The sequence below is a fragment of the Pelecanus crispus genome, chromosome 9 (assembly GCF_030463565.1).
Source record: "Pelecanus crispus isolate bPelCri1 chromosome 9, bPelCri1.pri, whole genome shotgun sequence".
NCBI classification, from domain to species: Eukaryota; Metazoa; Chordata; class Aves; order Pelecaniformes; family Pelecanidae; genus Pelecanus; species Pelecanus crispus.
The window spans coordinates 6154054-6170098 of NC_134651.1; the positions used below are offsets into that span (position 1 = coordinate 6154054).

General features: G+C 41.9%; 2 protein-coding genes across 2 annotated transcripts in view; both read right to left on the minus strand.

Moving 5' to 3' along the window:
- The window catches only part of EIF5A2 (eukaryotic translation initiation factor 5A2), a 472944-nt gene that overhangs the window by 138065 nt on the left and 318834 nt on the right, over positions 1–16045 (minus strand). The window lies entirely within an intron of this gene.
- Positions 4754–15794, minus strand: LRRC34 (leucine rich repeat containing 34). Its single transcript, XM_075717193.1, has 10 exons — positions 15679–15794; positions 14647–14768; positions 14424–14488; positions 13561–13644; positions 11947–12075; positions 10089–10184; positions 7774–7928; positions 7527–7682; positions 5378–5504; positions 4754–5092 (listed from the first exon to the last, which is right to left on the minus strand). Exons 1-10 carry the CDS (start codon positions 15792–15794, stop codon positions 4889–4891), a joined length of 1254 nt encoding a protein of 417 aa, XP_075573308.1. The 3' UTR covers positions 4754–4888.

Sequence of the window (16045 nt, forward strand, 5' to 3'; positions counted from 1 at the left end):
AATACTGAAAAAGAACAATACCGTACAATTGATAAATTCCATATTTAAACAGCTGTGGAAGATAAACTAATGATATTCTGCTGTTATCTGCGGAAAAGTATCTGAAGATTAACATATCCAGGATGAACGACCACAAGAAAGAACTAGCTCTGGAAAAAAAAATTTAAAAAGAAAAATCACATTCCTACATAGAAAATGCATTCCATAACAGTGTTTGTTTGGACTGTTTTTATATTTCTAAAATTATAGCTTATTACTGTATTCTTAGATTTCAGACTTTTTTAAAAAATACAGTGCTTAGATTTATACAGGATTTGTTTAGATACTTATAACAGTAACACTTGCTTTATTAGTCATTTAGTTTTCTTTATAGACAAGAAGATAATCATTATTTTTTACAAGACAACAATTTTAACCTTTCTTAATAGAACACACAGGCTTGTAGTTTTGTCTTGGAGCAATAATTTAGCAACCTACACTCTTGAGTCCCCATCTGAGAGTCTTGATTTTTATCCTCATCTTTCGTGAAGATATCTCAGCTGCTGAGGTATGACCTCTATGAACTGTATTCATTTACTAGAATATAGATTTTGAATATATATATAAAAAAAAAAAATTGTAGGTGTGTTCAGGCTGGGTGCTGTAGGACCTGAAGCAGCAGGTCTGTACTGTACCTTTTGCCAACAGATGCATGGAAATCAGCTGCACATCTAATTCCTAGGCTTAAGGATTCTGAGTTCATTTTGGAGGGACAAGGTTTATAACAGTATTGATGATTTCTGTAAGGAATTAATGTGGGAAAGCATGGAATCTTTTTAGGCAGGCATCTCCTTCTTGAGACCTACCTGCAAAATGAGAGAGGGAATTTTAATAATTCCGTTAACAGTAATGTAGAGAAAACGACACGATTTGTCACACCATTGTTTCAGTACTGTTTCAGTCAGCTTCGCACTGAAGTCAGTGCAAGTTTTGCCTGAATAGGTTATCTGCACCCAGAAATTTCTGAATTGGCTGTTCGGAAATACTTACGTGAGAACAGCTCCTGGTATGACATGTATTCCCAAATGTGTGCCTAAATGTGGGCACAAAGCATGACAACTTTTCTGAAATCACGTGTTTCAAAAAAACTTTTTGATTATGGACAAGTCCCGTGTTAAGGATTTTAGGGCTGTGATCTTGGAGGGGCTAGCTATAAGCCTTGCAGAATTAAGTTCAGATAAAGACTAGTAATTTTGGGGTTAAATTATTTTTAAAATATCTTTCATGTATATACAGTTTTTCCTCTGTTATTTGTATATAGCTCAACTCTCGATTTTATAATCCCCAGGGAAGGGGGGGGGGGGGGGGGGGAGTTGTACATATTTAGCCTGAAGTGTTTTATGTTAGACTTTAATAAACTTGTTTTGTAATTTTCCCTCACCTTGTGTCTCCTGTTTATAACTGCAAGGGGTGGCAACAAGAGGAGGAGGGAAGCAGTCTAACATAACCACCGTCAAAGCACCCGGTCCGAAGGACGCACGGTAGCCCTTTGCGCAGCGTCCTAACGCAGCAAGGATGGCTGTACTTTCTTCTCAGCAGTAAACACACCTGATTTTTCTCACAGAAGATATTTTGGGTCTGTTCAAACTAAATGAAACAAAAACTTTATTTTAAATACAATCTAGTATAATGACTCCTAGGTTAATTTTTTTCCACTTGTTTTGAGGTGTTTGGGGGCAGGGGTGGTTGTTTGGGGGTTTTGTTGTGGTTTTACAGAGTGCTTTGAAGATGTACATTCTATGCTAAAGTAGATATTCAGTGAATTTCTTTATTAGAATTTATATCTTAACTTATTTTTACTAGATTGTTCAATTTTACAGAAGGTGGTATGGTGGCTAGAGCACACAGCGGGACTTAGGGGACCTGCGTTGTACCACTGGCCTGCTGGATCAGTCATTTTGCTTCCCTTTAAATTGGGGCAAAAATGCTGCCTTTCAGCCAGGCACTGCGAGTTCTGGAAGCTGAAACAATGGTTTACAGAGCAGGGTTGTGCTTCCTTTTGCCACTAGAATAACTTCTCAGAAGACCATGGCAAAAAATTTCTAGCCTATGTAAATTCTCTCATTCCAAAGAACACAAGATACACCTTTCAAGACTTTTAAGGTTTGGTTTTCAGAGAAAGGAAAGCAGTAAATGCCTCTGGCGTAGGCCTCTAAGCAATACGGGTTTCTGCATAAATAATTTTAGTTTGCAGGAAGCTGTTGATGCCTAATTCAGTAAGAATTACTCTGCAGCCCTTTCTTATAAAGGAATATCAAAGTAAACTAGAACACATGAGCTATTTTTATGGATATTGTCAACAATGCAGAGTGCTCTTTTGGGCCAAGCATCTTGCTGTCAAACAAGGGTTCGGCTGGAGTAAAAATATTTTGAAAACATACACAAGCAATTTTGAAAGTAGATGCCATTTATCCTGTTACATTTTGTGTATGATACTGTTGCCATCTTACCACATCTACTAAAAATAAAATCCTGCTGCTGGTGGAGTTGGGACTGACTTAGTAGACTTGGTTCCCTGCTACCACAGCATATTAACAAATGTCATTTGTGCAAGTAAATGAAGACTTAATTTGGGCAAGGAAATTAGCCTGAACTTCACATACAGGACAAGGGAAAGAAAGATATATGGAAAAAACATACCTCGATCTGAATCTTGCGGAGGTCTTTCTGGCAAGAAATTCTATCATCAGTGTCTCAGTACTGAGAGTACTCTCTTAGCCTCTCAGAATAGAACCTGCAATGCTCCAGAGCAGCAACACTCAGAAAAATACCAACTTTGATAATACAGGCCTATCAAATTTTTTAAAAACTTACAAATTTTCATAGCATGCAGATCCTTCTCCATCATGTTCTGTGTATCCTCAACTTTTGTTTTCACGGCTCTGTTCTGTGCAACCATAGTTAAAATTTAAGCTCCTCTCTAGAATATGGTTTTCACAGTGCGAGTTATGGACTTTGTGCTTAACAAGATGACTGCAGTTTAAGATGTCCCTGTGCAGACCACAAAGATAATTCATTTTTGGTCTCCTGCTCTGCCCTCACCTTTTGGGTGTCACATCTGTGAAGCTGTTCTGGGAAGAGAGCACGCTCCAGGTGGTGAAGAAAACTTGCTTTTGGACCAATGGAGCCTGACTGATTTGTGTTTGGAGGCAGCAGGGAGGGGAAGAGAAAAAAAAAAACCCAACACTTAAAACAGCTCTTGGTACCACTCTGGTCATTTCAGCTTGGTAAGGGATATCCATACATGTTTCTACAATACCTCTGTGATAATACAGAATCAGCAGTTACATCACTGCTTCGTAGGTATTATTGTTGAAATTACTTTCTTATCTTTTTCCCCTCATACCTCCATCTTGTGGGTCTTTTGCCTGCATGCACATACGTTCAAGGATTATTCTGTTACTTATCCTATACTAATTTTTAACAGGCATATTTCGACATGCACAAGATTGCACTAGTGAAAGCCTTTGAGTGAGCCTCTGCTGTCCTATTTGGTGACTTTTCCTGTGTAGGAGCATAGATCTGGTCACTTCTACAGGTATGAGCAGAGTGGGTGTACAAAGGAAACAAGCTGAGTGATTCCCAGACTTCTAAGAGGCCTGTATCAAAATCGTTAAACCATTTTTAACTACCATTATATACATATGTTGTCTTATTCACGTGTAGGAGTTGCCACATGGCTCTCATGATATAAATCTTTTTAAACAGTTTTCAAGAGACAGGAAGAAATCATGAAACCACATTTGGTGTTTTTCATTTGTAGTATAAGAAACAAGTACATGCTGCAAGTTAATCAAAATACCATTTATAGGCCAGTAAACTAGGTTCACTAGCTTTAAAGTTCCAGCATTATAGTGGCTTAACGCTTAAGTTCATTTAACTTGGTTGAAAAAAAAAAAAGTCACTCTTGGATACAGATCAAAAGCATGCCATTACTGAGTAAAAGGAGAGTATGTAGAGCGCGGTAGCAACAAATGGGTTGACCCAAACCTCTCTTGGCTGCAACAGGAACCTTGTTCTACAGCATATCTGATTTGCTGTCAAGCGGCAATCCTGGCTGCACGTTTTTGTCAGTTTGATCTGCCTGGCTGTCCTCCAGCCTGCAGGGATGCAGTAACGTTACCTGTGGGTTCTCCCTGCTTTGTGGAAACCTGACTGCAGAGACCACAGCCCGGGAAGGGCAACGACAGCTCTTCCTCTGCAGCTGCCATGTGGTAGAGGACCCTGTGGTCACCATACTGTTATCCATAGGCTCTGCCGCTGCTCTGAACCAGCCCCTGCAGCTTTTTTAAAATAAGGAGCACTTGGTAAAAATCCGGATCTGCGAAGGTCTCCTAAATAGAGCAGAGTAGCTCAGCTGTGATGAGTTCCGTTCATGCATCTGCACTGCTGCAGTCTAAACCCTTCACATGCCTCTGGTCCGTGACTGCTCTATTCCCCGTTACCGCTAGGAATACCTGGTGTCACTCAGTGCACTGTGCTGTGGTGAAAACATTTTCCTCTTAGCATGTTATTTCACTAAATTCATCTATCACCTGGGAACCCTGGAACTCCAGCTAATCACAGTAAGGCAAAGGAGATAGTGTACAACAGAAACGACTGCTGCAAAATGAATGCATTTTTGTATTAATAGGCTTTTAATAGCTTTGGGCATTTTTAGCAACAAATTTTAAGGTCGCTGGTTTAGTATTTTACCTGTAATGCCACTTTTAAGTGTTTGTAGATTCCTTCTAGACCAAAAACCCTGAAGAAACAACATGCAGCAAGTTTGATACTGATATAATCCATTTTACTAGAAAGAAGATAGGAAAACCTCAAGTGTATGGAGTGCATCCAGCTGCTACCTGACTCACAAGTATTCTGAAACCGCTGCAATTGCCAGACTGGCATTAGCGTCCTTGTTTGTCTCCTCCCCACAGCTCGGCGTCCAGTAGTAGTGCTTCTTAAGGCCATGGGAGAGCTCTGCGAGGTGAACATGCCCATCCACTTCATAAGGTTCCACGTCTGTACAGTTAGGTTTCAAGCGGCCCGTCTGAATTAATTCTGAAAATGCCTGAAATGAGCAAGAACAAGAATCTGACATGTAGTATTCCACTTTGACTGCAGTGAAGGCTCTAGAAGACAACACACAACAGGCGAGTACTTGATCATTTCAGTATGCTGATGTCCAGCGAGTCTCATTGCAGCACCACCATATTACAATTATTTAGAAAACCAAAACCTAGAGTAAATTGGGTACCTTGTTCATGAATTGCTGCAGTCTTGTAAATGATTATAAAACCAAATTAGAACAAACAAAACCCAACCCTCTTAGAAGAGTTCAGAAGCAAATAGTTACCATGCAGGTGGCTTCATCAAATTTGTTCCCCCAAATGTAAATGTAGGAAAGTTCCATGTTTGTTTTCATTGCATCTGAAAGAGCTACAAGTCCTTTGCTACTTATATTGTTGCTTACTACTGACAACCTAATAAACAGAGAAAATAGTTACGCAAATGTGTGCCAAACAACTGAATTCCCATCTTTTAGTTTAAGTTTAGCTATGATTTATTCTTCTTTTGTATTTTATTATTATTATATATCATATATGTAGATTGAAATTTTATACTTGTTATTAATAATGCAATTATTTATTTGCATCAAGTCCAGTCCTACTAGAAAATCTTTCAGGTTGCTAAAGGCAGTTCGGGCTATGGACTTGCACTATCTCTTCAGGCATTTCCATGACTTGAGCGCCAGGTTGTTCGCTCTTTAGCTCTCCCATGACTTACTGCGTGGTGGCCAGGTCTCATCTCTAGTCTGCTTTGAAGCCCGAGCCTTGGCACTCGTCCAGGCTAAGCTTTGATCTTTGTGGAGTGGCAGTTATTTTTATATTAGCCAACCTGGAAGGCTTTCAGAGGCACCTAGCAGCCGCCACCTCTTCAGTCTGCTACTTAAAACTAATGGTTTCAGGTAACATCTTTGATCAGCTTTTACATCCTGCCGGCACAGGGTTTAACGCGGGCTACAAAGTGCGCCCTGATGGAGAGATTACAGCTCTTTTGGGTTCACCCGGAAGCTAACTTAAACAGAGGATTTTCTTAAGCGTTGAAGATCAGAATCAACAAATATTGTGCCTCATCCCTGCATGGAATCCGATTATCTTAAAATTCTGAAGATGTACAGCTCTTGGTTTGTTTTCTTTTTTGCGCCACGCTTTAAAGATGCAAAAAGAACTAGTAAGATCTAATTGCCTTCCCTCCTTAGAATGACTAAAAGCTGTGAATCACAGGCAAGATGAACCACTACAAAACTGATCTAAATGTCAACCCCAAAAATCCCTGAAACACAAGAACAAGCACATGTCAGGCCACACAGCAATGGATACAAGATGGAAAAAAAAGGAAGTCCAAGGAAAAGGGGATAAAATGAGTTATGAGTAGGGCTGGCAGTGTGGGAAGGTGAACATGAGGCATTAGGACATAGAATCATGGAATGCTTTGGGTTGGAAGGGACCTTCAGAGCCCATCCGGCCCAACCCCTGCAGCGAGCAGGGACAGCTTTACCCAGCCCAGGGTGCTCACAGCCCCGTCCAACCTGGCCTGGGATGTTCCCAGGGATGGGGCCTCCACCGCCTCTGGGCAACCTGTGCCAGTGCTTCACCACCCTCACTGTAAAAAATTTCTTCCTTATGTCCAGTCTAAATCTATTCTCCTTTAGTTTAAATCCATTACTCCTTGTCCTGTCACAACAGGCCTTGCTAAAAAGCTTGCCCCCAGCCTTCCTGTGGGCCCTTTTCAGTACTGGAAGGTTGCACTCAGGTCTCCCCGCAGCCCCCTCCTCTCCAGGCTGAGCACCCCCAGCTCCCCCAGCCTGGCCTCGGAGCAGAGGGGCTCCGGCCCTTGGATCATTTTTGTGGCCTCCTCTAGACCCACTCCAACAGCTCCATGTCCTTCTGGTGCTGAGGGCTCCAGAGCTGGACGTGAGGTCTCACCAGAGCAGTGTAGAGGGGCAGAATCCCCTTCCTCGACCTGCTGGCCACACTGCTTTTGATGCAGCCCAGGATATGGACATGGGACTGGATGGCATTTCTTGGCCTCGTGTTTTACTCTTTTAGCTCACGGGAAGCTACAGGGGATTTAATTCAGCTACCCAAACATGGGCCCCCTGTGCCACCTTGACCTGCCTGGTCTCCAAGCTGCAGAGCTCTGAAAGGACCTGTGGGCCACCTGCCAGCGCCCCAGGATGTCTCACAGGTCTTGGGGCACCTCCAATGGCAGCAGACACCTATGCTTAGGTAAAGGAATCCCACCCAATCCGTCATTCACTTTTTTTTTTTCCCCCTGAGGAAGAAAAATGGACTAAAAAGTTTGGAACTTCCTGACTTTTCTCTTTTGATCAGTAACATAAACCACACAGTTTTGATGTCAGTTCAGCCACTGCAAAGTCTGAGCTTCTTATACTCAGTCATTACACCTGCAGTCTCTGGGGAAGTTACGTAAATACTAACGCCTGAAGAGTCCTGTTGTACAAAGCCAAGGCTTCACTCAGGTAGATAGCTCCATCATCTTCTATTCGGTTTGCACTAAGATCTAGGATTTCCAGGGTTTGGTTCCATTTTAGTAGTTGTCCCAAAAATTTTACACCATCCCGGGTTATTTTATTACTGAAAGAGAGAGGCACACATTTTTTTAAAAGGGTACTAAGAAAATGCGTGTCTAATGTTAGTCAGGGCTATGCCACGTAATAACTCTTACCAGCTAAGATCAAGGTATCTCAGGCTGGAGTTTTCGTACAACGCCTCACACAGTCGCTCCACACCGAAGTTTTTCATTTCATGCTTGCACAAATGTAGTTCCACAAGGGAAGAGTTATTTTTCAACATCAGAGCTACATGAACTGTGGTCTCTTCCTAAAAAAACATACACTTAGTTTTATTAATCTTCACTTTAGGATAAGATATCGTCTTGCTTCAGTAAAAGGGAGATGCACAACTAACCACAAGATTTGATCGTCAGTAGAGTCCTATTTTGTATATTGCAGCTTTGTATTAAAAATAGCCAGGAAACAATATGCTATGATAATGCTGAAAATTAAAAAGAAAAATACCGGAAGGATCTTTGCAGATTTACAGTACTACATATATCCTTGCAAATATCAGGAGCATCAATGTTTCAATCGTTGTATCTAATCAGTTTTCCTCACAGTCATTGCTCTTAAAAAACTGAATGTATGAGTCAGTCTTCACTAACATTAAAAGTATTTTGTCATGACGCTAATCTATTATTTCATAAAAGAAACAGGATTGCTTTGGGAAAAAATATGTCCTGTCACTGTAACACAAAGTAAGTTCATTTTGAAGTTGTCACATTTAGTTAAGAAAATAACTGCATGAATACTGTGAGTCAAAAATAAGGCAACAACCCAGAGGCCTCAGAAAATTATAGAGTTGAAGGTGGGAACAATGGCAAATAGCGTCTCCCACAGATGCAGACCAGGCCCTTAATGGCCCATATTTTCAATAGAAGTAGTTTAAATTTATTTCTAAAACTGGGTTTAGGCAGATCAAGCCCTGTCGTAGTAGAAAAGAAATAACTAAAATCTGTTGAAACTGTTAAATTCACTTTTTGGAATTCAGGAAGGTCTGGCCTTCATGACAGTTTAATTTCATTATCCTGTGTCCTGGTTTCGGCTGGGATAGAGTTAATTTTCTTCCTAGTAGCAGGCACAGTGCTGTGTTTCAGATTTAGGACAAGAAGAATGCTGATCACACCCTGATGGTTTAGTTGTTGCTCAGTAGTGCTTATGCCAGTCAAGGACTTTTCAGCTTCCCCTGCTCTGCCAGGGGCACAAGAAGCTGGGAGGGGGCACAGCCAGAATAGTTGATCCCAACTGGCCCAAGGGCTATTCCATACCATATGGCGTCATGGGCAGTATAGAAACTGGGGGGGTTGGCCGGGGAGCAGCGATCGCTGCTCGGGAACTGGCTGGGCATCGGTCGGCGGGTGGTGAGCAATTGCATTGGGCATCACTTGCTTTGTATATTATTACTATTAGTAGTATATTGTTATTATTATCATTACTATGTTACTTTATTTCAATTATTAAACTGTTCTTATCTCACCCCAGGAGTGTTTCTCATTCTTACTCCTCCCATTCTCTCCCCCATCCCATCGGGGTAGGGGGAGTGAGCGAGCGGCTGCGTGGTGCTGAGTTGCTGGCTGGGGGGGCTAAAGCACAACATCCTGCCATCAGGAAAATACTGTACCTATCGCAGACATCTGACAACTGCTGCCAGTCTGGTGAAACCACCACCGCAAACAGCTCTACAGCCGAGCCTTCAGCAGGACCGGCGATGCGCAGAAGCAGCATGCCTGCAAGCAAAAGCCCCGCAGCTCCGTGCACCTGTACACGTCCAGCGGCCTGTGGCGCTGCCCCCAGCAAATGCTGCCTTGCAGATTTTCTTCTCGGTGCTCGATTGTTCTGGAGGGTTTGTGTCTTTGTTTTGGCTGACAAATGCAGCATAGATTTTAGCGTTGATGAGGTTCATTCACTTGTTAAATTCATGCTTCAAGTTCACTTAGCGAAACAACAAAACCGCGCAGCCCAGTCAATATGGCATATTGTTGGTGTGCCACGCTGCTTTAGGCTGCGGGCTCTGGCAATTGCCCACGTATCGCGCTGCTCAGATAAACAACGGTCTTTTGTTCTTCCCCTCATTTCCTACTAAACAGCACTTCTCCCTCGGTTTGCTGAGGGACGCAGAAAACTCTCCATGCTGTAACAGCAGAAGGAATACTTGGTTCTCCAATACCAAGCGCTCTCCATTAGCCCATTATTTAACAAATGCATATGTACCAAGAAAGAAATTTTTGGAAAATTAACCTCTTAGTTAAACAGGGCCAGCCTGTGACTGCACAAAACTTGGCGCAGAAAAAGAATATTTCTGCAACCATTTACTTCACTTTGTAAGGAAACCCAGAGAGCCGCGTAGCTCTGCTGACCATAAACACATCAGTACTGACTACTTATGCTTCTCTCTTTGAGCTGACACTGCAGTCTACTTACATACCTCTTGGCTGTATAGGAAAGGACGATTTAGGTTTATTGCTTTCACTGATTTGTTCTGAGCCAGGGCCGTTGCTATTGCTATTAGACACTGCGTACCCTGGAAACAAAAATAAATAAACTCTTTAGAGAAACGTGTCCAGCGTCTAGATCAAGCTACCAAATTACCGTGACTTCTTAGAATTGATTGTCAGAAGATCAAAAATAGCAAATGAGCTCAGATTGGAAATACTATTATTTGTGCCTCCACGTACTCTGGAGAGATGCAAGTGCGGCAGGCAAGTGCTTACAGATAAAATGTATTTTCTGATAATACCAGTGCCAACTCCCTCTGGAATAATAGAATGGAATTAGACTAAGAAGCACAAATGACCATGAAATTTGGCAACTCAGAAAATAAAAAGCAAGAATAATGCATCTCAAAGATACTTGTCCATTTAATTGATCCTGTATTTTGGTTTTCCTGGTTTATGAATTAAAATCAGTTTGTGTGTGTTCCCTAAGGTCTTTGGTAAAAGTCTTAGGTAACATTTATCCACTAGGTAAATTCATACTAAATGTGAATTAATGCGGTACAGAGTAGTAAGAGTCTAGAATACAGGCCAGTTCAGATTTTTTTATTTCTTTCTCGTTTGCTCACTAATATATATTTACATTATTTTCCAATTAGGCTTGTCTACCCCCAGAGCTATTCCATTTTAAATCAGTTTTCTATCAACTCCCTACCAAGGAGAAACACTAAGCTTTCAAATAAATCCTACACTGGCTACAATTTCCTTGTTTATGTTTTCATAACACCCTTCACAGTTTCTGAGAAGTATTCCTCCTCCTAGTTTAGGAGCAAATTCTGTAATTCCAGGCAACAAATCTAATAAAATTTTCATCTGACCCCAGCTCTCTCCCTGCCTCCAGGTGACAGAGATAACTGTGAGGTTCCAGCCAAACTCACTCCTTCTGCCCAACATACACTCCATCTCCTGAAAAGATGAACACCCTTAACAGGAAGACTGAGAGTGTCCCACCTTAATTTCACTTCTAGCTTGGTTAGAGCATTCTCCTGGAGGGCAATACCAAGTTCTCCCAAGCAGGGGGAAGAACCACTTCCACCTCCCAGCCCCACTGACGCGATCACGCAAGGACACGCCATCGGTCAGGCACTGGGAGCCTGCAGCAGGAGGAGGTTCACAGCTCCGGTTGCTACCTCCTGCTGTACCCCACAGGTTTTTAAAAGCCATCCGCAGGCTTTTACTCTTTTACTGGCTGGAGTAGGAAGCGCCCTGCGTAGTGCATTGACCCATTTCTACCCTCCTGACTTTCCCTGCGCACTGTGTAAGAAGTCTGAGCACCCAGCTCCAGGAGGTGGCAAGTCACCTAAGATCAAACCTTACCTTTCCACTCAACTCGGCACTCCTGCGCCTATGTCCTTTACGGACCCAGCTCTGGTAGGAGCAACAGAGCTCTGGGACTGGGTGACTTTCAGGCGTTACAGCACTAAACATTTTAGAAGGAACAGAACCTCCAGGGAATAAGGAGTCCTTCTTCAACATGAATTACACAGGACTTAGACAGCATAACAGAAATGAACCGCAGAAACAAACCTTGGAAAATGCAAAAGCCAAGCACCTGAATTCCCAGGGACACAGTGGCTCTAATGTATCAGCAGTTACGACTTCACAGGTGTTCTATGCAACATGCCTTTCCAAGTATGCATTGTGTTATTATATATTGTGTTACCTCCGGCTATCACAAAATGTAAAATAAATGACAACAGACGGCATTTTTCCCTAACTAAGCACTGCAGGACCTTTGTAATACCCTTGAAAGACTTAGGTCATTGCTGAGAATTTTACTGGGTTACTCACCATATCACAGTCTCCAAGATCCAGCTTCTCTAGGGTTGAATTAATTTGTAGCATCGCAGCAAAGAACATCCCACCTTTGTTTCCTATTTTGTTTCCAGTCATTCTCAAGTACACAAGAGTTTCATTCCTCTAGACAAAATTAAGGGGGGGGAAAAAAAGAAAAATCAATTCCTTTTAAATGGCCTGAAAAACAACACTGTCCTTTTTCCTGTGAATCCTGCTGGTTGTCACACAAAGACAAAACATCCCTCCAGAAGAATTGTGTCTAAGTGATAACACTGACTAAGCAGTTGGCTTAGGCTCCCCATAGCAGAGTCAAACACATGAGAGTCTGGAAGCAAAACTCAAGTATTTGAAAACTTTTTTTTCTCCTAAGTTCACAAATTTCACGCTCATGGAAATAATCCAGGCAGATATTTCTGCCTCAATTGGCAGCTGAAATGCAAATTATATCAAAACTGTTTCAACCTAGTAAGCGTATTTTAAACAAGAATATAATTTGTGTTATTTTTCATAGTCTGTTAAATCACAAGACCAGTCAAAGCTCAGTGAAGCCGGTTGCCTTCAGTAGGACTACTTGGTGCAGAGTCAAACCAGCGTTTGCTGGACTGGAGACTTCACTGGCAAAATATAAAGTTCTGATTGGAGATCTAGAGAAGCCAGCATCTTTCCCCTCACTCTCCACAGAATTTCAATGGATGCGAAATATCTATTCACTGTTAAAGCCCTAAATGCAATGCAGAGTAGTTTTGTATTTTTAATTCCTCAGTACTACTCAGTAATCTCTCATTACCAGAGATTATGATTGATTAAGTGATTACAAAACAAGTAGTTCTGTGAGCAGCGGAACGAATGAAGCCTGGTTTCATACGGCTTTTATGCCTTCCACATGTCCCCAGAACCCCTTCCCCTGCTGTGATATCTCCCTACAGCACCTCCTTCCCTCTCCCTCCCTCAATAACACAGCCCCTTCACCCCCGGAACCCCCCTGCCCCACGCAGCCAAGGGGCTACTGTACAACCGCAGCATTTTGGAGGCCTGTCAAATTGAGTTGAAATCAGTTCAGAGTTCAAAGACTGTGAAGGAGGAAGAAAGAGCTCACGTGAGTCTCATTTCACAAACACAACAAATCATACGCACAAGCCTCATTTCCTTGGGAAACCACATTAAAAATAACAAACATGTTTCTAGGCTGCTGCTGTAAGGCAAAGTTTTGAAAACATGTCTCAGACATCTTGAATCAAGACAAATATTGACATCAAGGTACAGGCAAATTGAATACAATATGAAAAAAAGAAAAGGGAAAAAAATGATGGCATTATATATCCTATAACATAGCATAGCATTTTTCACACAGAAAAATCCAGCTGTGATAGCTGTGATAATTAAGTGTTAATGGCAGCACAGTGCAACTTTCTCTTATGTGAAACCTGATTTCTGAAGTCTGCCTTGGGCAAACAAGCAATCCCTGCGATACAGCAAAATGCTGAATGGACTGAAGACAGAGGGCCCTTTCAGCCAGCTCTGATGTTGGCAGGACAGCTCGTACTGTTCATCAAAAGCAAAAATATCAAACTAGATACCATTGTCTAAATCTCCCAGACAAATACTCACATGGAGTGCTCTCGCTATCAGTTCTGCTCCACTTGTGCCAATATCATTAAACATCAGGTTAAGGTACCGCAGAGTGGAGTTTTCCTTAGGAACAAACAAAGCAGAAAGCAATGAGACTGTTTTCCAGAGCACGCCCGCATTTTTCAAAAAGGAGATGCATCATACAGGTACTTAAAACCTCTGTCCTTCGCTGCATTTCAGGCAGCCCCTGATTTGGAGAGGTAGTTAAAGAATGCCAAAGTACGTCAGATGGTGACGGAAAGGCAGAAAACCATGTAGTGTGTAGGTCCTCATGGGGCTTACAGAAACCACCTAGGAACCCGCGTGCTCAGGATGACCAAAGGAGGCAGGTGGTCAAGCTGAGATGCAGATCTTCAGGCATTTTGTGAACTTAATGGCCCTCCCTGAGCTCTAGGAACCCAGGCACTGAGTGGCAACTCACTGTTTTCCATCTGTATTCTGGTGCTCACAATGACCGAAAGGCAGCATTAAAGTTTCCTATGTTTATACCTACAAAAAGACTAACAGAGATGACAAAGTATCTAAAACAAAGGCCCTGGCACACTTGCCACTACCATTAACCCCCTTGCTGAATTGAACTGTAAGCCTAAAAGCTCCACAGTTTATTCCACTGTTCTTTCTTCATGACACCCTAGCCAAGCGTCTAACAGTTTTCTACCAGACATTAAAAATCTCCCCAGAGAACATAATCTGAGATTCTGGTGGGATGGATTTGGATGTGAAAGTCAAAATGCATGGAATTTTGCCTAACCAATGCATTCTTGTCTCCAATCTACCACAGATAAATATTATCATAGCCAAATAAATGACAAGTTGCTGAATGATAAATATCATTTTGGCACCTGGAGGAATGTTGCCATGTGCTTTGCTCCAGCATCAGTCAATACATTAAACCTAAGATCCAAACCTGAAAAAGACGAAGAACAAAGAATGTGACAGATGCTTATCTACAATTAACCGATCTCTAAACAAAAAGAAATAAAGATGAACTGAAACTGAAATCAAGACTGCTTATATTTTCTTATATTAGCACAGTGATGTCAAGCATACATGAAAAAAACTTACCTGTGACAAATACAGTATTGCATAAGACAGAGGCAAGAACTTGAAGATCGTCATCTGTAACTCTCTGCACAGGCACTAGATGATTATTTCCAGCTATTTTTAATGTGATCTCATTTGTCCATCTGCTGTAACATAAAAAAGTAAGCACATGGGGAGAAGTAAAATGATACAGAGAAATTAATTCTCTCTCCAGATAAGAAGTGTATCTATGCTTGCCCTCACTGATGTGTTTGCATGCAGTTAGTTGCTGCCGCTACCTTTGGTAACACCATGACAGATGACATGATTCAAGCTGTACCTCAGCACTGTCTTTTTTGATATTCTGAAGACACTGCACAGCTGCAAGACCATGCTTAGCACACATGCAGAGAAAGCAGGAAGAAGCAAGATGAGGGGGAAGGCAGATGGAAATAAAGATTATACTGGAGTTTACCTCATCATCTCCTTTTTACTTATTCCCTTTCCTTTATTTACTCTATCCTTCCCTCAGGATCAAAACTTAACACAAACCATTTCACTATGCTGTATTTTCTCAGGTTTTCTCTCCAAAGGACAATTAACTGTGACCCTAGGAGCATCCATGAGAGGAAGCCCTACCTAACCATATAATGAGGGGGAATTTGGGTGGTTAATACCTTGGCAGGATTCAGAGACAGTTCAGGGAAGCATTACCAGCTGGAAGCTAACTGGATGCAGCTGAGGCTTTTTAAACAGGAGTGAGACAAAAGGAAGGGAGTTAGGATAACTAGACACCGGGTTTGGCTTCTTTAAGGGACACAAAGGCACCATCCTGTACATTTTTCACTTTTTTTGATTTCACTGCTTGTAAAGCTGCCCAGAAGGGATATATAGCTACAAACTTCTGCCAAGATGATGTCAAGATGAGTCAAACCAGAACTTCAGCAGTAAATGCTAAATATGATTTGTGTTTAAGCCTGAAACTGCATGAACTTTCTTGTTCAATTCCTTGTCCTGCTATCTCGTTTAAGGCTTTCAGAAGCATCTGAAACACGCTGTTCGTTACTTCCTTACATTTTATCATTTTTATCAGCTTCTTGAAGTACATGAGCAATGAAGGGGTTTTCAGGTTGGCCCAAGTTTTGGCAGACCCTCACATAGTGCTGGTGAAGATCTGGATGAACCGACATGACCTGCTGGAAAACAAAACAAAATGTTACGACATCGTTACGGCAGCCTAGCAACATCACCATGGACCCAAGCGCTGTTGTGCTGGGCTCTGCGTAACAATAAAAATGGGCTCGGTCTGAAAAGGGTTACAACCCTTGGTATGCAACACAAGGATAACAGATACAGGCAGGGGAAAAAAATGTGGATTTGCGGATGTGTTTCTCATCTGCCATCGCATAGGATCCGAGCTAACAGAGGATTAATACTCGTA

Excerpts from the sequence above, each read along its gene's own strand:
- LRRC34 (XM_075717193.1), bottom strand. The coding sequence starts at position 15,794 with ATGTCGGTTCATCCAGATCTTCACCAGCACTATGTGAGGGTCTGCCAA. Across the intron at positions 13,645-14,423 it reads ACATGGCAACATTCCTCCAG|GAAAACTCCACTCTGCGGTA; the intron begins GTGCCAAAATGA and ends TTTGTTCCTAAG. Across the intron at positions 5,093-5,377 it reads TTGATGAAGCCACCTGCATG|GCATTTTCAGAATTAATTCA; the intron begins GTAACTATTTGC and ends TGCTCATTTCAG.